This window comes from Heterocephalus glaber, unplaced genomic scaffold, assembly GCF_053883595.1.
Source record: "Heterocephalus glaber isolate CG9 unplaced genomic scaffold, H.glaber_assembly_v1.0 deba00001689, whole genome shotgun sequence".
Classification (NCBI taxonomy): Eukaryota; Metazoa; Chordata; class Mammalia; order Rodentia; family Bathyergidae; genus Heterocephalus; species Heterocephalus glaber.
The window spans coordinates 2,405,721-2,432,500 of NW_028258414.1; the positions used below are offsets into that span (position 1 = coordinate 2,405,721).

The window sequence follows — 26,780 nt, forward strand, 5'->3', positions numbered from 1 at the left end:
CTTAACTCTGAGCTAAAATGCACCCCTAGCCCTTTTTATTTTTTGAGACAAGGTCTTGCTAAGACCCTGAGTTGCCCAGGCTGGCTTAAATTTATGATCATCCTGCCTTGGCCTTCTGGAGTGCTGGGATCCCAGGCATGTGGTATGATGGCAAGGAGTAATTTAAAAAGGAGGTGATAGGGGGTGGAAAGGAAGGGAAAGGGAAGCAAAAAGAATTAGGATTGTTATGTACACGTGCCAGCTCCCTGCGATGAATGTAAGCATTATGTGCTGCACTCATGTACTAGTAAAAATTAAAAATAAAATAAAAAGAGATAATATAGGGCTAGGGGTGTAGCTTAGTGGTAAAGTTCTTGCCTAGCATGCACAAGGCCCTGGTTTTATTCTCCAGCACCTCAAGAAAGAAAGAACAAAAGGTAACAAAAGATAAGAGACATAGTATATACAGTAAGATCTAATATGTATAATTAAATTCCAGGGAAAAGAGAAAAGAGAAAGAATAGATCAAGGCAATAGTTTGAAGAGATGAATGCTGATTGTCCACTGATTCAAGAAGCCTCACAAAGTCTAGGCAGAATAAATAAAAATAGATGCTCAAATAAATACATCTGAATAAAACTTTCATAAATCAAGACAGAGAAAAGCCTCCTTCCCCTCTATTGGGGATTGAAACCTGGGCCTTCATGCTGAGCTACATTGACCTTTAAAAAAAAGTTGTAGTTTTTTTTTTTTAGTACCGGGGATTGAACTGAGGACTTTGCACTTGAAAGGCAGGCAGCGGAACCACTGAGCTAAATCCCTGGCCCCCCAGCCCTTTTTAAAAAAATTTTTGAGACAGGGTCAAACTTGCTAAATTGCCCAGGCTAGGTTTGAATAATCTTCCTGCCTCAGCCTTCCAAAGTGCTGGGTTTACTGGAATTTGCCACCACACTCAGCGGAGAAAAGGCTTAAAGTAGCCAGGAAAAAGCAGATTAATACTGAAGGAGCTACAGTTAAACCACTGACTTCTCAGTATAACGGGTTTCAGAAGAAGATGAAAAGAGGCAAATTCACGTGTTTGCAAGGGAAGTTAGAGATGCTGCCAATAGCAGGTAACTACTAAAAGGTAATGCTTTGGAGTTTTCATCAAGAAGAAAGAAAATAATCTGGCATGAATAATCAGAAGTACAGAAAGCAATGAAGACCTGCTGGGCTGGGTATGGTGGCACATACCTGTAATCCCAGCACTCTGGATGGAGGCTGAGGCAGGAGGATCACCACGAATTTGAGGCCAGCCTGAACTACATAGAGAGACCCTGTCTGCAAACAAAGGGAAAGCAATGAAGAACCAAAGCAGATGATAAGTATAAGGACAAATCTAAATTCATTGACAGTAAAAATAGGGTGAATGCAAAGCAATAAAAATGTCTTGTGGGATTTAAATGTTGTAGAATCACAGCATATGACAAACATACAAGTGACATGTATGTGGGAAGGCGACATATGTGGTAAGTGTTGCTAAGCCATTTATAGATTCTTGCCAAGCAGAATAAGAGGTAAAAATATCAGGTTTTGGTAAATAAGGAGGACTGGTAATTTCTTTTTTGGATTTTTGAGACAAGGTCTCACTTTGTAGTGCAGGCTGGCCTTAATCTCACTATGTAGCCCAGGCTGGCCTCAAACTCTCATCAGTCCTCCTGTCTGAGCCTCCCAAGTGCTGGGATTACAGGTGTGTGCCACCACACCTGGCTTAGTAATTTCTTTTTTATTTTTAATTTTGGGGATGTTTGTTTTGAGACAGGCTCTTGCTGTGTAGCTCAGGCTGCCCTTGAACTCACTATGTAACCCAAGCTGGGCTCAAACTTTCAGCAATCCTCCTGCCTCAGCCTCCTGAGTGCTGGGATTACAGGTATACGCTACCACGCCTAGCTACAGGACTGGTAATTTCTAAGGTAATCACCGAAAGGAATAAAACAATGTGACCATAACAAAATGCCACTTCACACACATGAGTGTCTATAATAAAAAAGACAAGCTAGACATGATGGCAGGTACCTGAAGTCCCAGCCAAATGGGAGGTTGAGTCAGGATGATCCCTTGAGCCCAGGAATTCAAGGCTAGCTCCGATGATATAGTGATCTCATCCCAAAACACACAAGGAAAGAGAATAACAAATGTTGGTGTGGACATGGAGAAGGTGGAACCCTTAGACATGGGGGATTGGAATGTGAAATGGTGCAGCTTCTCAGTTTGGCAGTTCTGCGAGAAGGGAACCACAGATTTACCATTAGACTCTGCAATTCTACTCCTATGTGTATAACCGAAAGAGCTGAAAATAGGGACCCAGACGGGCACCTGAGCTGGGAGAGGTGGCACACACCTTTAATCTCAATTCTGGGAGGCTGAGGCAGGAGGGACTGTAAGTTTGAGCCCAGCCTGGGCATTTGTTGGCTTAATGAGAGACTATCATAAAATAAAAACTAAAAATGTCTGGGGGGTGTAGTTGTGCAAAGGCCCCAGGGTTGATTCCCAGGATTGCAAAACAAACCAACCCAGAGATGTGCACAGCAGCCCGATTCACAGCAGCCAAAATGTCCTGAATGTCCAGCAATTGTTAAATGAAAAAGCAATGTAGAACTTAAAAACGCTTTTCACTGCTGGGAACTGTTGTTCCTCCTTTCAGAATTTCTTCTTTCCCTTTTCTTTGTTTTCCCTTCCAGAAATTTTGGTTAGATTTTTTTTTGTGTGTGGTACCGGGGATCAAACTTGGGACCCTGTGCTTCTGAGGCAGGCGCCGGAACCACTGAGCTAAATCCCAGCCCTTTGATTAGATATCTTACCTCTAAAATTGTCCCTCTACATTTTTCACCTTTTTAAAAATATTTCTTTACCTTTTTGGGTCACACCCTAAAAGATTTTCTTACTTTTACTTTTGGCCCTTCTGTTAAATTGTTTTCAGAGTTTTTCTTTTTTGTTAGTATGTGATGTTAGAATGTTAGAATGATGTTAGAATGTTAGAATTGTTAGAATGATGGTTGCATTCCTCAAGGGGTGTTGGTACTTTACATAACTTTAACATCTCAGTTCTTTTTTCATCCAGTTCCCCTCCCCCTGCCTTGCCTCCTCCTTCCATCTCTTGGTCTCCTCCCATTTGCAAAATAATCTCCCTGTTTCCTATTTAATTCTTCTCCTTATAGTACTTTGCGTTTCTCACAGAAGAGAAACTATGTAATATTTAAACTTGTGTGTCTGATTTATTTCACTGACCATTGTGGTCCCCATTGTACTTCCTTTTTTTTTTGAGACAGGGTCTTGCTATGTAGTTCAGGCTGGCCTTGAACTCACTAGGTAGTCAAAGATGCCCTCAAACTCGAAGTGATCCTCCTGCCTCAGCTTCGAGAGAGCTGGGATTACAGGTGTTTGCCACCATGCGGCATTATGGTCTCCATTTATCCTGGTTAATGACAGAGTAGTACTCCATCCTGTATAAATACCACATTTTCTTTATCCACCTGTCTGTTGATGGACAGAGGCTGCTTCCAAGATGTAGCTATTATGAACTGTGCTGCTCTAAACATGGGTGTGCATGGGTCACTGTACTGTGATGTCTTTAGCCCTTTCAGAAACGTGCCTAGAAGGGGACACCCAAGTCCAATGGAATGTCTATTTTTAGTTTTTTGAGGAATCTCCATACAGTACTGATCTCCACAGTGGTTGTACTAGTTTACATTCCAACCAACAATGTAGAAGAGTCCCTTTTCCCCGGCAGACTTGCCAGCATTTGTTATTATTTGATTTCTCGATGACAGCCCATTCTTTCTGGGTAAGATGGAATCTCAGTGTTGCTTTAATTTGCTTTTTTTTTTTTTTTTTTGAGACAGGGTCTCACTATGTAGTTCAGACGGGCCTCAGATTCACTATGTAGCCCAGGCTGGCCTTAATTTGCATTTATTTTATGGCCATTGATGTTGAACATTTTTCTTGTGCTTATTGGCCAGTTATACTTCTTCTGAGAAATGTCTGCTCATTTCAGTTGCCCATTTTTTACTTGGGTCATTTATTTTGAGGGGTCTAATTGTATTGAGTTCTTCATACATTCTAGATATTAGTCCTCTGTCCGAGAAATAGCTGGCAAAAATTTTTCCCCATTCTGTAGGTTGTCACTTCACTCTTTTGGTGGTTTTCTTTGCTGTGAGAAGCTTTTTTTTGTGTGTGTGCCTGGGGATCGAACTCGGGACCATGCGCTTTCGAGGCAGGCACCGGAACCACTGAGCTAAATCCCCGGGCCAGAAGCTTTTTAATTTGATGCGATCCTGTTTGTTAATGACTGTATTGGAGTTATTTCTCGTATGATTGGGATTCTGTTCAGAAAGTCCTTAAAAAAAAAAAAAGAAAAAAAAAAGAAAGTCCTTGCCTGTGCCACTGTGTTAAAGAGTTTTACCTATTTTGTCTTCCAGCATATTGTTTCTGTTCTAACATTGAGACATTTGATCCATTTTGATTGTAGTTTACTGCGTGGTGAGTGATAAGGGTCTGGATTCAGTTTTCTGCATGTGGGAAGCCGGTTTCCCCAGCACCATTTATTAAGGAGGCTGTCTTTCCTCCAGTGTAGTTTTCTGGCTGCTTTGCTGAGGATCAGATGGCTGAGTGTGCCAGGGACTCTCTGCTTCCTTTCTTCTGTTCCACTGACCCAGTTGTCTGTTTATGTGCCAGTGCTGTGCAGTTTTTAGCACTGTAGCTTTGTAGTATAACTTGACATCTGCTTCGCTCTTGTAGCTTTAGTTATTTTGGGTCTCTTTTGGTTGCATATAATTTTAGGATTGTTTTCTCTAATTCTGTGAGGGATGCTATTGGTATTTTGATTGGGAATTTTAATTTCAGAAATTACAGTTTAAATTTTTAAGTACTCTGAGCCAGGTGTGGTGGCACCTGCCTGTAATCTCAGCATTCCAGAGACTGAGACAGGAAGATTGCCCTGAGTTCAAGGTCAGCCTGGGCTACATAGAGAAACCCTGTCTCAAACAAAACAAAACAAAACAAAACACCACGAATAGCCAGGGATGTAGCTCAATGGCACTGCACCTGCCTGCCAAGCTCAAGGACCCAAGTTTGATCCCTGGTACCAAAAGAAATCATTGTTTTGGGGGGTTTTTTGGTACTGGGGATCGAACTCAGGACCTTGAGCTTTCCAGGCAGGCAGTGGAACCACTAAGCTAAGTCCCTGGCCCAAGTTTGTTTTGTTTTGTTTTTCTTTTGGTATTGGGGCCAGGGATTTAGCTCAGTGGCACTGTGCCTGCCTTGAAACCACAAGGTCCTGAGTTCGATCCCTGGTACCAAAACAAAAACAAACTCAAACAAATTCTAAACTTTATTTCTTGCTTTTTTTTCGTAGTATCCTTTCCTTGTTATAAGAATGTAATATCATTTTTAATTTGAGTATATTAGATAGTTTTAAATATTTTCCTCTTAGGCACAATGGCTCATACCTGTTATCCTAGCATTTAGGAGGCTGAGGCAGGAAGATCATTGGACGTTTGAGGCCAGCCTGGGCTACATAGTGAATTCAAGACCACCCTGGACTAAATTAATGAGACTCTTGTCTCTTAAAACAAAACAAAACAATATTTTCCTCTTCTATGTGTTGAATTATTTCCATTCTCTATAGTCATTTTTTTTAAAAAATGTTTATCTTGTTCTCTTTTACATTACAAGTTTTCCTCAAATATCTGGCATTTCTTGGTTGCTAGTAAATATTTACAAATGCTGTATAAAAATGGGGCTGGGGATGTGGCTCAGTGGTAAAATGCCTGCCTAGCACACAGAAGCCCTGGGTTCGACTTCCAGCACCAGAAAAAATCAGACCTTGCCAGCAAGACCCTGCCTTAAAAAAAAAAAAAGAAAGAAAGAAAGAAAGAAAGAAAGAAAGAAAGAAAGAAAGAAAGAAAGAAAGAAAGAAAGAAAGAAAGAAAGAAAGAAAAGGAACATGAGTTCTGTGGGAAAGGCTACCAGGCAGGTGTGGGCAGGTGGGGCCCAGAGCGCTACTGTCAGGTATCATTGCAGCCTGTCATGCCAGCTGCTCTAGTTGTCCCCAACTAGGGTAATCTGTTTCCTTTTTGTTTTTTGGTACTGAGGATCGAACTCAGGACCCTGCGCTTGCGAGGCAGGTGGTGGAACCACTGAGCTAAATCCCCGGCCCTGCAATCTGTTTCTTTACAGAACTCCCTGCCCTGTTGTGGTGGGGTTTATTTTGTTTTGTTTTGCTTTTTTGTTGTTTGGTTTTTGTTGTTATTGCTGTTGTTGTTCCTTTTGTTTTGTTTTGTTTTGAGACAGCATCTTCCTGTGTATCGAAGGCTGGCCTCAAATTCTCAGTGATCCTCCTGCCTCACCCTCCTGGGTGCTGGGAAGGCAGGCCTGCACCGCCATGCCTGGCTCCCTGCCCTCTTTTTAAAACTAGCAGGTAGTCAAAGGTCATTTACGTTTTCTGTGGTGAAGATAGCGCTGGGGAGGTTTTTGTGTACCGCATGGAGACTCAAATTTGACTGATTTCTCCGTCTTCCTCTCAGCCTGCCGCACCTCCCTTGAGCCCCTGGGCTCTCAGGATTTGGCAAGGCGTGGCCGGGGCCCTGCTGACAGTTTATAGTGTAGCTTTTTTCACTCTGTTAAAATATTCAGTATTCTCTGATTTCTGTCTTCCAGATATTCGGTGGAGTAACTGCGATTGCTGAAGACTCCCTCCCATTTTCTCATTATTTGGGGTTTGTAATCTTTTAAATCCTTTATTATTTGTTGGGGTGAAAACACACGTGTCCAGCCTGATAACTCTACTGGAAGGAAAAATTTAGTTAAATAAAATATTTGGTGCATGAAGATCCCATTATAGATATGATTAAAACCTCTCCCCCTGCCCCCCAAGAATTGTGCAACTGGGGGAAGTTGAGGCAAGGGGCTGATGAGGTGCAGATGGTCAAAGTATGTTATGTCCACGCATGACTCTGCCAAGATGAAACCCGTTCATTTGTGTAACTAACATGCACTAATAAAAAGATGTGAAAATAGAATGTCTCCTTCCATGTACATTTGGGACAAGAAAATTCCAAAAATCCTTAGACCTTCCATGTTCTGCTAAATGAACTTAATGTTGAGATGTCTGAGTAATTTTGGCTCAGTAGGTGTCACTCTTTCCTACTGTAATTCAATCCCAAATTAGACTTGGAAGGATTCAGAGTGGAAAGAATTTATTTATCTGTATAATTTAAATAAATAATAATATAAATAAATAAGGTTTCAGTTAGGTTATCATCACTAATTGATTAAAATCAAAGTATCAAATAATCAAATTCTTCAAAATCTCTAAATTATTTTCCAAATATCTGAAATATTAGCATAATAATGACTTAGGCACTGTGAGGTAAAAAAAAAAATTGAAATATAAATGGGAGCCCTGACTGTTGGAGTCATTCAGGTTCATAAAAGTTGTCAAATATTTTTATTGTTTTTTACTTATGTATGTATGTATGTATTTTTGTACCGGGGATCAAACACGGGACTTTCCGCTCACGAGGCAGGTGGTAGCACCACTGAGGTAAATCCCCAGCTCTTGTATTTATTTATTTATTTTTGTTTTTTTAGACAGGGTCTTGCTATGTCATTCAAGGTTGGCCTTGAACTCACTATGTAGCCCAGGCTGGTCTCAAACTCATGGCAATTCTCCTGCCTCAGCCTCCTGAGTGCTGGGATTACAGGTGTACATCACCATGTCCAGCTCTGTAACCTTTAAACAAAGCAGTTTGTGCAATCCTATAACTCAAAATCATAGTCAAGATACAGTTTACTAGTTGGGCATGCTGGTGAACACTTGTGATCCCAGCACTTTTGAGGCTGAGGCAGGAGGATTACTGTGAGTTCAAGGGCAGCCTGGACTACATAATGAGACCCTATCTCAAAAAAAAAGAATACACTTTACACAATTGCATTAATACTATAGTAGTTTAGTGAAACTTCTGCTTTTGAAAAACTGTATGATCTGAAAAAAATAACAAGCAATACATAAAAGCATCTTTACTTCCTATTTTGAATCTGCAACACCATAACCTAGATGTAAATCACAGTTTAAACTGTAGTGTTCTCAGGGTTCACAAATCTAATTAGGTCTCAAGGAAAACAAAATCCTAGCGCTCCAAGAGGGTTCGGATCTGGGTGTGGTGGTGCATGCCTGTAATCCTGGCATTTGGGAGGCTGAGGCAGGAGGATCACTGTGAGTTCAAGGCCAGCCTGAGCTACATACTGAGTTCAAGGCCAGCCTATATTATATAGCAAGACCCTGTCTCAAACCCCCTAAAACAAACAAACAGAAAAGACTTTGGAGGTTATCCAGCCTAACTTTTCAGTGAGCAGAAACTGGTGGAGTTTCCTCTTATTGCTAATAGAGTGAACATTTTAGAAATTATGGTTTGCAAAAGCATATTGCAAAAGTATTCCAAATGTGTTAAAGCAACTTACTGTAAAATTTTAGTGGTGAGCCTCTGATGAACTTTGGCTGGCTGCATAAAAATACTAGTAGTTAACAGATGTAAGTATTTCTAAGAGTGATTTCCAGTCACTTGGGACCTCTGAATTGTGATTCACCTATCACCAGTGGTTGGTGGTGGCTTTCTCTTTCATCTTTCTGCAAGTTTTATTTTAAAAATACACTTTCCCAGAGAGAAATGACCTCCAACATGCCCAGATTTTGGCATGAAAACCAGAAATATTTCACAATATCTGAGGTTTCAAATGCTCATCTACAAAATTCCAGACATTGTGTGCCCCCCGCCCACCGTTAGACCATAATTTGTTACCTTGGTTTTTCAGAAACTTAGGCAGACTGATAGTATCAGTCAGTGGTAATTCAAATATACCTTGCATATTGCATTCTGAATAAATTAGAGAGATTTACAGATTGATAGTCATCAAAATTGTCTTTTTGTTTATTCGTTTTGGTAGTGCAGTACATTAGGAATGAGTTCCTTTCCAGGAGAACACTAGTAAATCAGATCTGTTTCTAAGTCTGGCAAAGTGAGTCTTGTACACTTTTGACACAAATATACAGTGGTACCTTAGTTCACGAACTCAGTTTTGTCCATGATTTGGGTCGTAAACCGAACTGGCTAAGAACCAAATCAGATTTCCCCATAAGGTCAACACTGAGCCTCACCATTCATTGACTTAATTTGATACAATGTAAAGCACTGTGAAAGTCCTTGGTACCGGGAATCAAACTCAGGGCCTCACGCGGCCAACACGGTACCACTGAGCTACATCCCTGGCCACGATCCCCAGCCTTTCTTAAACAACTTTTAAATCTTGAGACAGTGTCTCATTAAGTCACTAAGTGGTCCAGGCCGGGCTTGAACTTTCAACCCTTCTGCCTCAGCCTTGCAGAGTGCTGGGAGTACAGGTATGCTCCTCCATGCCCCACTCCAAAATAGTTTTTTGTTTTTAAATTGTTTTTTTGTGTCTTTTTTTTTTGGTACCAGGGATCGAACTTGGGTCCTTGCACTTGCGCAGCAGGGAGCAAAACCACTGAGCTAAATCCCCAGCCCTAAATTGTTTTTTTGAGGCAGTATCTCACTATGTAATTCAGGCTGGCCTTGAACTCACTGTGTAGTCCAGGCTGGCCTCAAACTTGTGGTGATCCTCCTGCCTCAGCCTCCCAAGTGCTGGGATTACAGATGTATACCACCATGTCCAGCCACAAAATTATTATTATTATTATTTTTTTTTTTTTTTGGTACCGGGGATCGAACTTGGGACCTTGTGCTTGCGAGGCAGGCGTCAGAACCACTGAGCTAAATCTCTGGCCACAAAATTATTTTTTTAAGGGCCGGGGATTTAGCTCAGTGGTTTCGCCACCTGCTTCGCAAGCGCAAGGACCCGGGTTCAATCCCCGGTACCAAAAAAATAAAAAATTATTTTTTTAAGGTTATCATTACGGGAAGTAGTTCTTCAGTTTTTCAAACTCTATTATTCTATTCCTTTCAAAACAGTTTAGCAATAGGAAATACAGGTAGTGTCTATGGCTATTTTTTTTTCTTCTGTCTCATGTTGCAGATTATTTAATATTCCTTATACAGTAGTACATAAACTAAACATAATCTGTAATCATATACATAGTCTGAAATCATACTTATAAACAATTTTTCTTTGGTCCCAAGTACTGAAACCAAGGCCTCACACATGCTAGGCAAGTATTCTGCCACTGAGCTATACACCTAACCCTTTTAAAATTTTATTTCTAAGAAAAGGTCTTGCTAAATTGCCCAGGCTGGCTTTGAGGTTGTGAACTTCCTGCCTCAGCCTCCTGAGTAGCTAAGATTACAGGAGAGCACCACCATACCCAGCCATAAACAAAATTTTTTTCATAAACAAAATTTTAATGAGGGCCTGCACTAATTCAGCTAAATCAGCAGGCAGAGCCAGGCATGGTGACACACATCTGTGATCCCACCACTCAGGAAGCTGAGGCAGGACGATCTCCAGGAGCTGGAGGCCAGCCTTGGCTACATAGTGAGCTCCAGGCCACCCTGGACTACTTAAGAAAAAAAAGACTTTGGAAAGGATTAAAAGAGATGTAGTAGTGAATTAGGAAGAACATTTAGTGATATCACTTTGCTTTCTTAATGATGTACCAAGATATCATTGGTTATCGAAACTGAAAGGAATATGCTGTGCTTTCCATAACTTTTTTTTTCTTTTTGATACAGGGTCTCGCTATGTAGTTCAGGCTGGCCTTGAGCTATTATTAATCCTTCTGCCTCAGCTTCCTGAGGACTGAGATTATAACTATGTGCTACCATCCCTGGCTTTCCAAGGCATTGATTGATTGATTGATTGATTGATTGATTGAGACAGAATCTCACTATGTAGTTCAGATTGGGCTTGAACTCACTAGGTAGCCCAGGCTGGCCTAGAATTTGCAGCAGTCCTCCTGCCTCAGCCTCCCTAGTGCTGGGATTATGGACATGTGCCACTATGCCTGGCTCCAAAGCATTTAATCTAAGAAAATAGTTCAGTAAACATTTTCAGGGCGTTCCTGAAGTCTAAGTACAGTATCTCATTCATTAAATCTTCGAACTTTCCTTTATTTTCTTCCATTTGCTTCCTTCAGAAAAACAATCACAAAATTAGTTACTCTCTACTGCAAAGTTTATACAGGTGTGTAGCTTGCAATGGATGGTGAACATATTATCTTAGTCTTCCTTTCTGAATTTGGTAATTTGTAAACATTTTTTTCCTATTTATTTCAGGTGACTCATTAATTTAGTTCATTATTTCCACGTTTAGACCAAATGCCTCAAGTCCCTGCCTGGGAGATAATTCGGTACTGCTGGCTCTTGTCTGCAGGCCAATTTGGTAAACGTTATTTTGTTGCAGTCTGAGGAACGCAGAATTTGGCTTCCAGTATGTTTGAATAACCTTGACCTTTCCATGCAGGAGTAGAATTAACTCTCAGAGATTTCAAGTGACTTTACTAAGGATTTCTGCTCTCTTAGTGGCAAAGCTGAGACTCTGGAACCACGAATTCTTTCTTCAGAATAATTCAATGAATATTACTGTGTGCTGTGTTTTATTAAACAAAGGTATTTTCAGCTGGGCATAGTAGTGCATGCCTGTAATCCCAGCACTCAGGAAGCCAAGGTAGGAGAGCACCACAAATTTGAGGCCAGCCTAGACTACAGAGTGAGACCCTGTCTGAAAAGTCTAACAAACCAACCAAAGATATTCTCTGGTGCCTGCCCAGAACTGCAGCACTCTGAGAGGCTGAGATAGGATGATCCCAATTTCGGGCCTAGCCTGGGCAATTTAATGCCCTAGTGAGACTGTCTCCAAAAAGATAAAGAAAAAGACTTTTAAAATTTTAATATTTTGGGGGGGGGGAGAATGTGTGTATCTCGGTACTGAGCATTGGACCGAGGGCCTTCACACTGAGCTACATCCCCGCTTCCCCTGCCCTTTTGTTGTTGTTGCTGTTATTTTGAGACAGGGTCTCACTATATAGTGCAGACTGGCCTTGAGCTCACTGTATCCAGGCTGGCCTCAAACTCATGGCGATCTTCCAGCCTCAGCCTCCTGAGTGCTGGGATTAGCCACCATGCCCGACTTTTTTTTGTTTTTTTAACGATGGCAAAGTTTCACATTGATTATATTTATTTATTTAGACCATTTAAAACATATTTTTAGGGCCGAGGATGTAGCTCAGCGGCACCGTGCTGTCCTGGCAAGCTCAAGTTCCTGAGTTCAATCCCTGGTACCAAAAAAAATAGATAAATAAAAATGTATTTTTATTAGTACAAGTTTGCAGCACATAATGATCGCATTCATCATGGGAGTGGGTGCGCGCACACAACACACCGCCGTCTTTCTTCCTTCCGCTCCTCTGTCTCCTGGCTTAGTTTGCGATTTATAGAAAAATTCAGCAGCAAGCGCTGAGATCCTCTGGACGCGGCCCAGCGCCCCCTGCTGGGGACACCTTGCTCCGACCGGGCACGTGTGTTACTACCCTGAAGGCCCCCCGCTGCCAAGGGTCCTCCAGAGGGCCTGGTCGCGAGTTCTCTCCTGTGTCCCGCCCGTGTCCACCAGCACACAGCCACCTGACAGCGCCCCCTCTCCAGCCCCCTGTCGGCTGCTTATCGCTTCCACCAGGGAGACGCCGTCCCGACGCCGGGGCTTTCCCAGAACGCCACAGAGGTGGACTCATCAGTGCACGGCCTTTCAGACCAGCTGCTTTCTTACGCCTTCTCGCTGAAGGCTCTTCCATGTCCTGAGGAATATTTGATGGAAGCAAAGCACATGGGCAGAAGGCACGTGATCATGTGTGCCGGGTCCCTGACTGCCAGGCCTGGGCCTCGGGTAGGTGGCCCCCACCTGGAAGCGGTCGTGGCCATCGCTGGGAAGCCCCGTGTCTACTCCCAGACCCCGCCCTGCTTGCCAGAGGCCACCGTGCTCTCTGTGAGGCCTGTAATCCCAGCACTCCAGAGGCTGAGGCAGGAGGATCGCCGCAAGTTTGAGGCCATCCAAGCCTACATGGTGGGTTCAAATTCAGTCTGAACTGCACAGCAAGACCCTGTCTCAAGCCCCCCCCCCCCCAAGAGGCTTGACAGAGCAAGTTTGGGGCAAGTGAAAGTAGGAAAAAGGGAGGGAAAAAAATACTACAGTGTAGAGTGAGCTACTGTGAACAGACATAGTAGCCCATCCCAGTCCTTTTTTTACTTTTCACTCTTGAGACAAGGCCTTGCTAAGTTGTCCTACTTGGGGTTGAACTCTTGACCCTTCTGCCTCAGCCTCCCTAGTTCGGGAATTATAGGCGTGCTCCACCGTGCCTGGCCTATTCTCATCTCCTATCTCTTATAATCACCTTCTCTGGCACAACCCCAAGTCTCACAGAGCAAAGAGTCATTCAGGGAGCAAGCCCTTGATTGGTCGCTCAAGCCAACAAACCCAATTCATCTGTACAATCGCTCTTCCTTTTCACCACTAAGCCCTCTATCCAAGTCTCATTCTGCCCTGTCAGCTTGGAACCCCATTTCCTTTGCCCCCACTAGGAATTGTTCTCCACGGAGCATCTCTTTATTCCCATAACCTCCCACCTGTCTTTCCCTTCAATACACCACCAGGACTCCCTCTCACCCTTTTGTGACTCCACACCCTGCTAGACCTGTGTCTCTTTTTTACGATCTACAGTTTCATGAAATGGTACTCGTCCTCGTCTGACTAGACCGATCAGTTCTTTCTACCCAGGACTTCCCCACAGATACACTATCAATGCTGGTCTAGTTGTTGCCTTGGTGTGAGGCACTGTGCTTTGCAGGGTAGGATGTGTAGCACATTCCAGTAGGTGCCTGTAGCCTATCATCAGTTGTGACCACCAAAAATATCTCCAGATTTCTCAAATAATCCCTGGGGGTCAAAATCACCCACAGGCTATCTGCTTTCATGCCTACTCTATGCTGTAGGGTGTATTTTTAATTTTTTCCTCCCTTTTTACTTGGCCCAAACTTGCTCTACAGAGCCTGTTTTTTCTCCTACTCTCCTATTTTTTTCACCTAACTTTATTTTTAAAAAAATTTTTATGAGGGGGCAGATTTCTGACACAGGGTCTTGCTATGTAGTTCAGGTTGGCCTTGAACTCACTGTGTAGCACAAGCTGGCCTTGAACTTATGGTGATCCTCCTGCCTCAGCCTCCTGAGTGCTGGGATAACAGATGTGCACCACCAGATCTGGCTGCTACCTTTAATAAACATGAGAACTTGCCACTGTTAAAAAAAAGTCACCCCTAATTGTGAATTTCTCTTTTATTATTATTATTTTTTAGATTTTTTGAGACAGGTTCTTGCTATGTAGTTCAGGCTGGTCTTTTAAAAAGTTTTTTTTTTATTAGTACATATTTGTCATACATATTGATCACATTCATCATGCGAAATTTCTACCTCTACATAATATATCTTGATTCTTTTTTTTTCCCTATTCCCCTCCTCTCCCTTCAATCTTTTTTCCTCTCCCCATTTACAAAAGCTTTGCTTCTATTTGTTTTTCTTTCTTTAGGCTGGTCTTGAACTCATTATGCCAGCTCAGGTGGGCCTTGAAACTGTGGCGATCCTCCCGCCTCAGCATCCTCAGTGCTGGGATGACAAGTGTGCAGTACTACACCTGACTCTGAACGTCTTTTTTTTTTTAAAGTTATTAGTACATGTTTGCAGTATGTAATGAATCTCTTTTAAAATATGTGGGAACCGGGGATATAGCCCAGAGACACAGCACCTGCCTGGCAAGTGTGAGGCCCTGAGTTCGATTATCGGTGCACCCCCCAAATATATATATATATATATATATATATATATATATATATATATAACTTGATGGGCATGGCATGGTGGTCCATTCCTGTATCCCAGCACTCAGGAGACTGAGGCAGAAGAATCACCAGTTCGAGGCCAGCCTGGGTACATAGTGAGTTCAAGGCCAGCCTTGATTACATAGTGAGACCCTGTCTCAAAAAAAAAAAAAAATTCCCTTTCTCCTTCACTTATGTATACAATTAACCATTCAATTATCTTGCTTTTGTTTTCTGAGATAGAGTCACTTTGGAGTATCTTTGAATTCACTATAGCCCAGGTTGGCCTCTAACTTGTGGCGATTCTCTCCCAAGTGCTGGGATTACAGGAATGTGCCACCAGGCCTGGCCACCATTCAATCTTCTTGTGGTTTGTATCAGTCCTCTCCTTCTCATGTGGTCTCCACCATCCTCGGCACTTTTACTTGCCATCCCCTCACTCCTGCCTTCCCCGCCCTCTACTCTGCTGATGTAATGGTGACTTTGAGAATCATGTCTGATTGTTACTGCTCTGATTCATTCCTTTACTGCCTTCTCATAATTTTAAGTAATAAAGAATTCAAATTTTTAAAAAACCCTACTTAATCCATTTCTATCTACTTTTCTTCCCATGATTTTTCTCCAGTATGACACGTTCAGTAGCTCCTAGTGGGGAATTTTGCTTCGTTGTTGTAGGTATAAGATTTTGTATCTTGCCAGGTATGGTGGTGCACACCTGCAATCCCAGCACTCTGGGAGCCTGAGGCAAGAGGATCGCCCATGAGTTCGAGGCCAGCCTGGGCTACATAGCGAGACCTGTCTCAAAAAAAAGATTCTGTACCTTAGTATGTGCTAATTTTCTTGCCTGGTTATTTAACAGTTTCCTCCTGTTGCAAAATTTAGTTTAAACTGTGCTTGGCAGCTTTAATCGAAGCATTTGGGAGGCTGAGGCAGGAAGATGTCAAGTTGAAGTTCAGCTTGGACAATTTAGCAAAACCATGTTTCAAAATAAAAAAATAAAAAGAGCTGACAATGTAGCTGAGTACAAAAGCCCTGAATTCAATCACCAGTGTATGCGTGCACACGCACACAAATTAGTTTGAATCCCACCTCTTAGAGGTTTGTCTGTGCTCTTGTGTTTCAGAGCTCAGTGCTCTCAGAGCGCTATTCACAGCATCTGAGCTCTTCCATGTTGTGGTGTAAATACTAGATTTACCTGGGGACCCCAGAAAAGCACTGCAGCTAGGATGCAGATCACATATTTAGTACTCAAGTGCCCAGCACAATGTCCGTCATACAGCAAATGCTTGATGAATGTTTATTTATTTTCGATTACTGCAGTCTGTGTCTCACCATGTGGCTCAGGCTGGCCTTGAACTCAGAACAAAAGGCAGGTCGCCATCCTGGCTGAGCAATGTTTCTTTTTGGTTGTTGTTTTTTAAAAAAAATTTATTGGTACATTTTATTTTATTTTTTTTTTATTGTTTTGAAAGATGATTATAATTTACATTTATTGAATCCATGCCAGGCATTGCATTCTACATTAACTTTACATATATTATCTCATTTGATACCTATAGTAACACTGAGAGATAAAATAATAACACTTGTACATCACTTAGTAAATTGGTGCAACCCCACAAATTAGGTCCCAATATCATCCTCGGTTTACAAAAAAAGAAAACTAAGGCCTGGAGATATTAAGGAACCCATTGTAAATCAAGCCAGTAAAATGGTAGATCCTGAGTTTGAACCAAGGCAGCTAGAAATCAGAGCTCAGCGCTTAGCACATTGCTGTACAGCGTCATCATAGGCATTGTACAGCTGTGGAAAGTTAAGGCCCACAAAGAATAAGGCACTGCACCTCGGTCACACAATAATAACGATGAAGTAGGAAGTGGAAACCACTGGAAACCATGCGCAATTAAGAGGTGAATGGTGGCTCAGTATAAAGAAACCCTGTGACTGCCAAAGCTACGTAGCAATGAGATGGACTAGCCAGTGGGCTTTGGAGTCCCCTGTGGCCAGCACATGGGGAGGATGCTGATGGCTTTATCTACATCGCAGTTTATCATTTCCATGGTACTCCCTAGGGAGACTCCCATTTCTGCCTTTGGGTTTTACAGCGTTGCTGTAGTTCTTCCCAATCCACCTAGTCCAGGACTTCAAACCAAAAACAAATAAGATTTGAGTTGGTTTCAAAAGAGCCGAAGTGTTTTGTTGTTGTTGTTTTTGTTTGTTTTTTGTTTTACTATTGAGCTGCATTTGTTGCACCATTAAACTGTACTTCTCTAGTTTGTTGGGAATGTAAACTAATACAACTGCTATGGAATCAGTATGGAGATTCATCAGAAAACTAAAACTAGAAATTTCATTTGACCCAGCTATTTCTCTTCTAGGTATCTTCCCAAAAGAGTTAAAGACATCATTTTACAGTGATACATGTATACCCATGTTTATAGCAGCATAATTCATAAAAGCTAAAGCTTGAAAGTGGCCGATATATCTGTCTAGCAACAGGTGAATGGGTAAAGGAAATGTGGTATTTATACACCATGGAGTACTACTCTGCCACAAAGGATAAACTTGAGTCATGTGTAGGAAAATGGATGCGCGTTGAGACCATAATGTTAAGTGAAATGAATGAGACATACAAGCTTAAATATCATACAGATTCTCTTACATGTGAAACTCAGAATATAAGTTAAGCGCAAAATAAAAGACAGATAGTAGGACACAGGGAGATGGATCTTTTGCAAATAGGAGGGGACCATGAGATGGAGGGATTGGGGAGGAAGAAGAGGGCAAGGGGATGAAAAAAGAATTGAGACGTGTCATACACACATTGAGATGCAGCAGTGCCCCACAAGGAAAGTAATTACTGTGTACTGCAAACATGTACCAATAAAACAATAACAATTGAAAAAAATACGCTGTTTCTGTACATGCATTCCTCCCCCGTTCCTGTGTTCATTCAACATTTGCTGAGACTTCGTGAACTTCCAGATGTGGTCTCAGTGGTGAGGATCCCAAGGGGGACAAGGCACAGTCCCTGTAGCAGGGCTGCGGACCCCACCACATCCCTCCATCCTGCGGGTCCCAGCAGGCAGGTCGCCCATGGCCCAAGGCCCTGTCCTTGCCTCACCCCAGGGTGTTCTCTGGCCAGGGCAGGCTCATCTCATTGCTGTAGTTCAGATCTTGAGTGTCCTCCAAAGGCCCCCGTGTGTAAAGGCTGGGTCCCAGGCTGGCACGCTGGGAGTCAGTGGAAACTCGAGGTGAGGCCAAGCGCCAGGTCCTTACGGGGTTAGAGTCCCCAGAGAGGACTGTGCAACTGTAGCCCCCTCTTTTTCACCTCCTGGCCCTTTGATTTTATCTTTTTCTTGTCCCTTCTTTCTTTTCCCCCTCCCCCTTCCCTTATTCCCCTTCTCATTTGTACATTTTCTTCCTATTTCTCCATGTCTATTGTATATTTTAGTCCTTATTTCCACACCAGAGAAACAATGCAGTATTTAAACATGTGTGTTCAGTTTATTTCACCTAAAAGTACAGTCTCAGGGTCCATACATTTAGCTATAATGTCTCAAGCTTATCTTTCTTTATAGGAGAGTAGTACTCCATTGTATTAAAAAAAAAAAACCCACATGGGCCTCGGATTTAGCTCAGTGGTTTTGCTGCCTGCTGCACAAGCGCAAGGACCTGAGTTCGATCCCTGGTACCAAAAAAAAAAACCCACATTTTTTTTTTTTAACATCTTCTTTATCCATTCATTGGTTGATGAGCATTTGGGCTGTTTCCAAGATTTAGCTATTGCAAATTGTGCTCCTGTAAACATGGGTGCACATATATCGCTGTAGCATGATGCTTTTAATTCTGTTGGGAGGATACTAAGAAGGAATAGCTGGGTCAAATGGAAGCTCTAGTTTTAGTGGGTTTTTTTGGTACTGGGGATTGAACTTGGGTCCTTGTGCTTGCGCATAGTTTTAGTTTTTTGAGAAATCTCCACACTGATTTCCACAATGGCTGCACCAGTCTACACTCCCAGCAACAGTGGAGAAGGGTTCCTTTCTTCCCATACCCCTGCCAGCATTTGTTGTTGGTTGATTTCTTTTCCTTTCTTTTTTTTTTTTTTTTTTGTTGGTACCGGGGATTGAACTTGGGACTTTGTGCTTTGAGGCAGGCAGCGGAACCACTGAGCTAAATCCCCGGCCCCCAAAAATATAATTTTAAGTGGGGTGTATACCTGTAATCCCGTTACTCAGGAGGCTGAGGTAGGAGGATTGCTGTGAGTTTGAGTCCACCCTGACTACATGGTGAGTTCAAGGCCAGCTTGAACTGCATAGTGATTCCCTGTCTCCAAAAAAACCCAACTAATTTTCTAGTAGCCACATTACCCCCCTGCCCCCAGTACTAGGGGTTGAATCCAGGCCCTTTACACTTAGTTACAATCCTAGCCTTTTTATTTTTTATTTTGAGACAGGGTCTCACTAAGTCATTCAGTTGCCCAGGCCTGGCTCAAACCTGCAATCTTCCTGACTCAGCTTCCCAGAGCTCTGGAATTACAGGTATGCATCACCATACCCAGCTCCATGTAAAATATTTAGTAGCATCCCTGGCCTCTACAAAGTACATGCCCTTAGTTATCTCTATTATCCCTGAGCTGTGACAATTGAAAATATCTCTACATGTTATTAAATGTGCCTTGAAGCGTGGGGAAAATTATCCTATTTTGAGAACTATTAATTTGGCCCAATAAATTAAAAATATTTTTTCAGGGCTGGGGATTTAGCTGAGTGGCTCCACGCCTGCCTCACAAGAACAAGGTCCTGAGTTTAATCCCTGGTACTGGAAAAACATTTTTTTTCAATATAAAATCACTATTTAAAAGTATTGGGCTGGGGATTTAGCTCAGTGGTGCTGCCGCGTGCCTTACAAGCGCAAGGTTCCAGTTCAATCCCCAGTACCAAAAATAAATAAATAAATAAATAAATAAATAAATAAATAAATGTATTGAAGCTGGGTATGGTGGCACTCACTTGTAATCCTAGCATTCGAGAGGCTGAGCCAGGAGGATTGTTGTGAGTTCAAGGCCAGCCTGGGCTACATAGTGACATCTTTTCTCAGAAAAACCAAACAAAAAAAAAGTTTTTGAGATTTTTCATAATTTTTTTACACTGTAACTTGAAATTGAACGTGTACTTTTCACTTAAAGTGCTTCTCAGTTTGCACTAGACACATTTCAAGAGTTCAACAGCCTTATGTGGGTAGTGTCTCTACCTTAGTAAAGAACACAGGTCAAAAATGAAAATGGTAGAGCTGAAAATACAGGTTTGCACAGTCATGAGGAAATAACAGTTAAAACCCTAGGATCCAGGTGTGGTGGCACAAGTCTGTAATCCCAGCGCTGGAGAAGCTGAGGCAGGATGGTCGTCACAAGTTCTAGGCTAGCCTGGGGAACATGGTGAATGAGCTCAAGGCCAGCCTTAAGTAGGTAGCAAGACTGTCTCAAAACAAAACAAAAATCCTGGCAGAGTCCAGGTGGGAGTCTATATTTAGAATGAGATTAGAATTGAGAATCCTGGCCCAACGTTCTTCATTTCCTCTTGTTTATACTTTTAAAGTATTTTCTTCATCGAATAATGTGGAGAACGAGTGCACAAGAGCATTGAGAAAGATGTTTATGCAAAAGGAAGTAATGTTTATTGAACACTTAATTGGTGATGTTCGTGGTATTATATAAACTGTTCCATTTAAGAACCTCACAAGAACCTTTTGGGGCAAATGATGTTAACCCAATTTATAGAGTGGGAAATTGAGATTTATGAAGGGTTTAGAAATCAGGCAGCTGTTAGCGGCGTCAGAGGGCTTTTGAAAGGAAGTCAGATCTAAGCCAAAGCCCAGGCTCTGCCCCTCCAGCGTCGCAGCGCAACGAAGTGTAGGCGTTTAGTATCTGATTTTTACAAAGTGATAAAGTCAGAGGGCTTCTGTCATCGTATGGCCCGCGTTTCCAGAATACCCATTGCCGCCTTGTGCCCTGGTTCCGGAAGCGAATTCCCCTCCCCGGTGAGAGGTCTTGATGTTTGTCATTAGCGCGGATGATCTGCGTATCATTTGCCGTGAAAGCCACTAAGCCACGTTCTTGTTTTGAATGTGCCCTAAGGATACACGGTAACTGTGTCGTTGTAATGTTTAGTCAGGAAAAAATTAGTCAAGAAGTAGCCAGAATTATGCTTGAATAGTGAACGCACGGAAAACAAAACAGGAGCCGTGAAACATCGGTTCCACAGACCCCCGAGCCAGTCCCAGGGTGCGGGCGGCGGGAGGGGAGGGGCGGCCGGGAACGAACAGCTGCGCAGGCGCGGACGCCGACGGACAGCAACGGAGGCGTGAAAGCGAGCGTCCTCATTTCCTGATTGTCGTAAAGGCCGAGTGTCGTGCTCGCCCGGTAGGGGAGGGACTGCCTAGGCGGCTGCGGCGGCAGTCAGAGGAGCCGGGCTGGCGGCGATGGTGGCCAGGCGTTCGGTCTGTTCAGTGTAGGGCCCCTCTGTGCTCCGGAGAAGGGGTAACTGTGGGGCAGCGAGGCCCCGCGACCCCCGGGCGAGCCGGCCGGTTGCGGACGCTGCCTCACGCACAGCGTTGGTGGCTGTGACAGACACTATTCCGGACTCGGTGCCATTGGGCCAGTCTCTGAGGCGCAGGTCGCGGGCTCTCGACAGGGCCTCATCCCCCTCGCGCTTCCCGTCTTCCTTCCTGGGCCCGGGAGGAGGAGGCCGATGGTTGAGGTGAGGGGCCGGGGGGGAGGGGCGCGCCCGGGCCGCGCGTGCGCGCAGGGGGAGGGGCGGCGGGGCGAGGAAGAGGAAGGGCCGGGCCGGGGTGCGGGGTGTGGGGTGCGGGTCCCAGGTCCCGCCTGCGCCCGCACGGACTGAAGTCTGGGCGCCGCGTCCGCCTGCCGGCGCCCCCGCGCCCGCGGGAGCAGGAGCCGGGGCCGGGGCTGGGGCTTCTCGCCTCGCCGTCCCCCGAGTCCTGGGATGGGCTGAGGACCGGGCGTGGGAGTGCGGGTTGACAATGGAGTGGTGAAGGTAACCGGACCCCGGAGTCGGAGGGCGCCGGGTGGCCGGGCGTTAGGGAGTTGCCCCTTGTGTGTCCGCCGAACAGCAGAAGCGTAGACGCGTCAGATTCGTGTGTGGAGTTCGCTCGTTGGTCATTAAAAAAAGAAGCTTGATATTTTATTATTGTCCTTAGGTAATTTGTCAGTCAATAGCAGTGCTGTATTGGAGATATCTGTATTGCAGAAATACAAGTCGATCACCGTGGGGTTCTTATATAGGTTACAGCAGATCTCTACAGATACTTTATCACAACGCAAGTGTAAGTTTTTACGTTTAATAAATACCAGGAAGTATGCAGTATTCACTTAATTTCTTCGTGTTTGTAGTGTGAGGTGACTCCATTGTACTGTTGTGAGCTTTCCTGTTTCTTGATTTATGTGCAATATGAGTTTAGAACTCTCTTGGGTAGTAACGTTCCAGCTAACATAGGCTTCATTTTATGAATTCTTAGCGCTTTTGAACCTGATTTAATGCAAACTTTATTTCACTAGGTATTTTATCTCTCATTTTTCTTGTTTTAGGGACTTCAACCAAAAAGAACAGTCTGGGGAAAAGAAGCTAAGGTTCCATTTCCTTTCCCGTTTTGTGTCATTGCTTGTAAGAGCTAAATGTGATTTTGAGATTACATATAAGTTCATTTTATGATACTGGTTTTACTTAGATATTTATTTATTTTGGGGGAAAGTATTGATGGTTGAACCCAGGGCTTTCACATTGAGCTACATCGCCAGCCTTTTTCTTTGCCCGTTTCTTTCTTTTTTTTTTTTTTTGTGAGACAAGGTCTTGCTATGCAGTTTAGGCTGGTCTTGAACTCACTGTGAAGCCCAGGCTGCCTTCAAACTCATGGCAATCCTCCTGCCTTGGCTTCCCCAGCGTTGGGATTTCAGGCCCCCAGCCCTTTTAAAATTTTTCATCAACTTTTTTTTTTTTTTTTTTTTTTGTACCGGAGATCATACTCGGGTCCTTTTGCTTGCACAGCAGGCGACGAAACCAGTGAGCTAAATCCCCGGCCCTAAATTTTTAATTTTTAGATGGGGTCTCCCTAAATCACTAAATTGCCCAGGTGGGGCTCCGACTGTGATCCTCCTGCCTCGTTCTTCCTTACAGGCCAGGGCCACCACACCTTGCTAATAACTGTGTTCTGATAGTTACTTTGTGTCTGTTAGTAAAAATGTTTGTCAATAGAAACTATGTTTTTCATATTAAAATACAATCTTTGGTTACATTTGTGAATTGGAACGAATGAGATAAGAAGGAAGCCCTTTTACTCTTTTATAAAGAAGCTCTGTGCTTTTTTGGGGTATTTTTAGTACTGGAGATTGAACCCAGGCCCTCCTGGGTGCTGAGCAAGCTCTCTGCCACTGATCTACATCCCCAGCCCTTGTATTTATTATTCAAGCCTTGAATTATTTTATTTTTGTTACTCTTGCCATTTAACCTTGGACAGATGACTTTGTTATCTCTCCTGGTTATTTGTTTGCAACCTTATAGACAATAATATTGTAAGAATTAGCCGAGGGTGTTCATGAATTGCTTTGAACAATATTGGTAGGAAAAATTAGGACGTCTCCTTGATTGTTAGTTGTGCTACATCTTATGTGTTTGGATCACTTTTTCCCTATTGGCTGGTATCTCTTGGCTTGTTTCACTAGAAATAGAGTTGAATTTTTAATAATTTTTTTTTTTTTTTGAGATGCAGGATCTTGCCTTGTCCTGTCCTCACAATCATGGGCTCAAGAGATCCTCTTTTTTTTTTTTTTGGCACCAGGGATCGAACTCGGGTCCTTGTGCTTATGGGGCAGGTGTCGGAACCACTGAGCTAAATCCCCGGCCCTCAAGAGATCCTCTTGCTGCTTCAGCCTCCCAGTAGCATACCTGGACTACAGGTGCATTGTATTGCACTTGGGCTTATAGTTGGCTTTTGCTTGCCTTTTTTTGGGGGGGGGGTAGTACTGAGGGTTGAAGCCAGGACCTTTTCACTGAGCTAAATCCCTAATTATTTTTTATTTTTGAGACAGAGTCTTACCAAGTTGCTAAGTTCAAGGCTGGGCTGGAATTTGAAGTCTTCCTGCCTCAGCCTCTCCCAAGTGCTGGGATTACAGGTGTGTACTACCACACCTGGCTAGAGTTGGTTTTGAATAAAGGTACAATCTAAATAATTGTATTTCAGAAAAAAGTGTGTCACAGCAGAGATTATAACTTAATGAATTTCGCTCTAATACTGCATTTCTACAAAAAATTGAAGTATAGTTATACAGTACTGATGTCTACAATGAGAGAACAGTAATTTTCTTGTGTAAAACAAAGGAATAATCATTTAGCAGATACTCTTTTTTTGGGGGGGTACCGGGGATCGAACTCAGGTCCTTGCGCTTGTGCAGCAGGTGGCAAAACTACTGAGCTAAATCTCTGGCCCCAGCAGATACTCTTAAGTAATTATTTTTGCTTTCAAAATAAAAATGTGGAATAGAAGACTCTTTGGATCAAGCTAGATTTTTAGATGTTTCTTTAATTTTGTTAAGGAGAGGTTTTGGTATGTCATGCTTTACTTAAGCATAAATTATATGTGCCCCTGTTTCGATGACTCCCTGCCCACCATGGGCTAGCACTTAAGTTGGGGGAAAAATGATAGTACCAAAAATGATAGTAATTAAAATATGCTATAACTTGACATTAACTTCTGTGGGTGGCACTATATTTAAAAAAGGAACATCAAGCTAGAGATAGATCTGTATTTCAGATCTCAATTTGCTTGGTAGGCATTGGAGCAGTTTTAAAAAAATTTTTTTTTAGTACGTATTTGTAGTACATAATGATTAATTCATTGTAGAAAATAGCTTTTTTTGTTTTGTTTTTATTTTTGTTTTTTGTACTGGGATCGAATTTTTTTTTTTTGAGACAGGGTCTCTATGTAGTTCAAGCTGGCCTTGAACTCACTATGTATCCCAGGCTGGCCTCGAACTCATGGCAATCCTCCTGCCTCAGCCTCCCCAGTGCTAGGATTATAGGCATGCATCTTAATTCTTTTTATTCTCCCCTTCCTACCCACTAGAACTCATTTATTGTTAATCTTCCCTTATGTTTTTCAAGTGTTGAAATGAGAAGCATAAGATAGATAACTCTGGTTTACTCTAGGTCCCAATTTTTTTTTTCTTTTTCGAGACAGAGTCTTGCTATGTAGTTCAGGCTGTCCTTGAGCTCATTATGTAGCCTGTGTGGCCTGGACTGTGGCAATCCTTTTGCCTCAGCCTCCTGAATGCTGGGGATTATAGGCGTGTCCCACCATGCCTGGCTAGGTCCCCAATTTTTTTTTTTTGCGGTACCGGGGATTGAGGGACCTTGTGCTTGTGAGGCAGGCGGTGGAACCATTGAGCTAAATCCGCAGTCCCTCCCACAGATTCTGGGTAACAGCTGACCCAAGTTTCTACAGGTACTCAGCTTACACCATTGGATAAGCAGTGAGCTACAAATGTCTAAAAACAAATACTTAGTTAAACTCCTGTTTTAGTGGTACTACATTATTATTCAGTCACTCAGTAAATATTTATTGAATGGTGCTCTGCCTTGGTGGAGTGGACATTCTTGGGTGAAAATGTAACATGGTAATTGCAGGTAATGGTGCATGCTGTGAAGAAAATCAGATGGTGTTTCAGAGAATGAGTGCAGGTGGGGTTGTACTGTGGATTGGGTAGGTAGAGATGGTCACTTTTTAGGAGTATTTTTTGATTTTTTTTTTTTTTTTTTTTTTGGTACCGGGGATTGAACTTGGGTCCTTGTGGCGAAACCACTGAGCTAAATCCCTGGCCCCTGTTTTTTGATTTTTGAGACTGACCTTGTTCACTGTGTAGCCCAGGCTGGCCTTGAGCTTGAGGTGATCCTCCTGCCTCAGCCCCAAGTGCTGGGGTTACAGGTGTGCACCACCACGCCCAGCTTACAAGTTACAATTTGGTTTGTGATCTAAGTGACTAGAGACATGTACTAATACAAATAAAAAATTAAAAAAGAATCGGCCCTGACAGTCTGAGGAAGAATGCCATGGATAATGGGAACAGAAAATGTGTTAGATCAGGTTTAATTCAGGAGAACCTACAAGTGTAAATTAATTGTTTGCTTTGGATGTTAATGCTTTTCATAATTGCTGATAGATTAAAAATATTTTATGTATAAAGCTGTGTGTAGTGGTGATTCCAGCACTCTGGAAGGCTGAAGCAAGAGGATCTGAAGATCAAGCTGAGCTTGGGCAATTTATCAAGACCTTGACTCAACTAATAAAAAGGTCTAGGGAAGGGCTGGGGATTTAGCTCAGTGGTGCTGCCACCTGCTGCCAGCCCCACAAGCGCAAGGACCTGAGTTTGATCCCAGGTACCAAAAAAAAAAGAGCTAGGGAAGTGGCTCAGTATAAAGGCCTTAAATTGAATCCCCAGTGTTGTGAAAAAAAATTTGTGTAGCAGCCTAATGTAAGTTGGCCTTTTTTGTGGGGCTGGTGGGGAGGGAATTGGGGATCAAACTCAGGACCTTGCGGCTGTGAGGCAGGCGCAAGTTGGCCTTCTAAAATCTGTATTCTGCCAAGTGTGGTGGCACACCCTTGTAATCCCAGCACTTGGGAGGCTGAGGCAGGAGGATTGAGGTGAGCTTGAGGCCAGCCTGGGCTACATAGTGAGTTCAAGGTCAGCCTGAACTATGTAGTAAGGCCCTGTCTCCCCCACCCCCCCCAAAAAAATCTAGATTCAGAGCAGTTGTAAAAAATGTTTATCTTTGTATTTTTTGAGACAAGGTCTTGCTATGTAGTTCAGGCTGGCTTTGAACTCACTGCAGCTCAGGTTGGCCTCAAACTCACAGTGATCCT

The 26,780-nt window shown here is 43.0% G+C and overlaps 1 protein-coding gene across 12 annotated transcripts in view; it reads left to right on the forward strand.

Moving 5' to 3' along the window:
- Rnf111 (ring finger protein 111) overlaps positions 1–26,780 on the forward strand; it is a 122,930-nt gene that overhangs the window by 19,109 nt on the left and 77,041 nt on the right. For 8 of the 12 annotated variants that reach the window (XM_013076241.3, XM_013076237.3, XM_013076236.3 and 5 more), the window contains exon 2: positions 6,676–6,734. The exons of 1 other annotated variant lie outside the window; for it this stretch is intronic. In XM_013076241.3, the coding sequence (XP_012931695.3) occupies positions 6,676–6,734 (59 nt within the window). Of the gene's footprint in view, positions 1–6,675; positions 6,735–21,233; positions 21,608–21,747; positions 21,905–26,780 lie in introns of those variants that run through there. 3 more of the 12 variants (XM_004855730.3, XM_087198992.1, XM_021237154.2) reach the window with 3 other exon arrangements.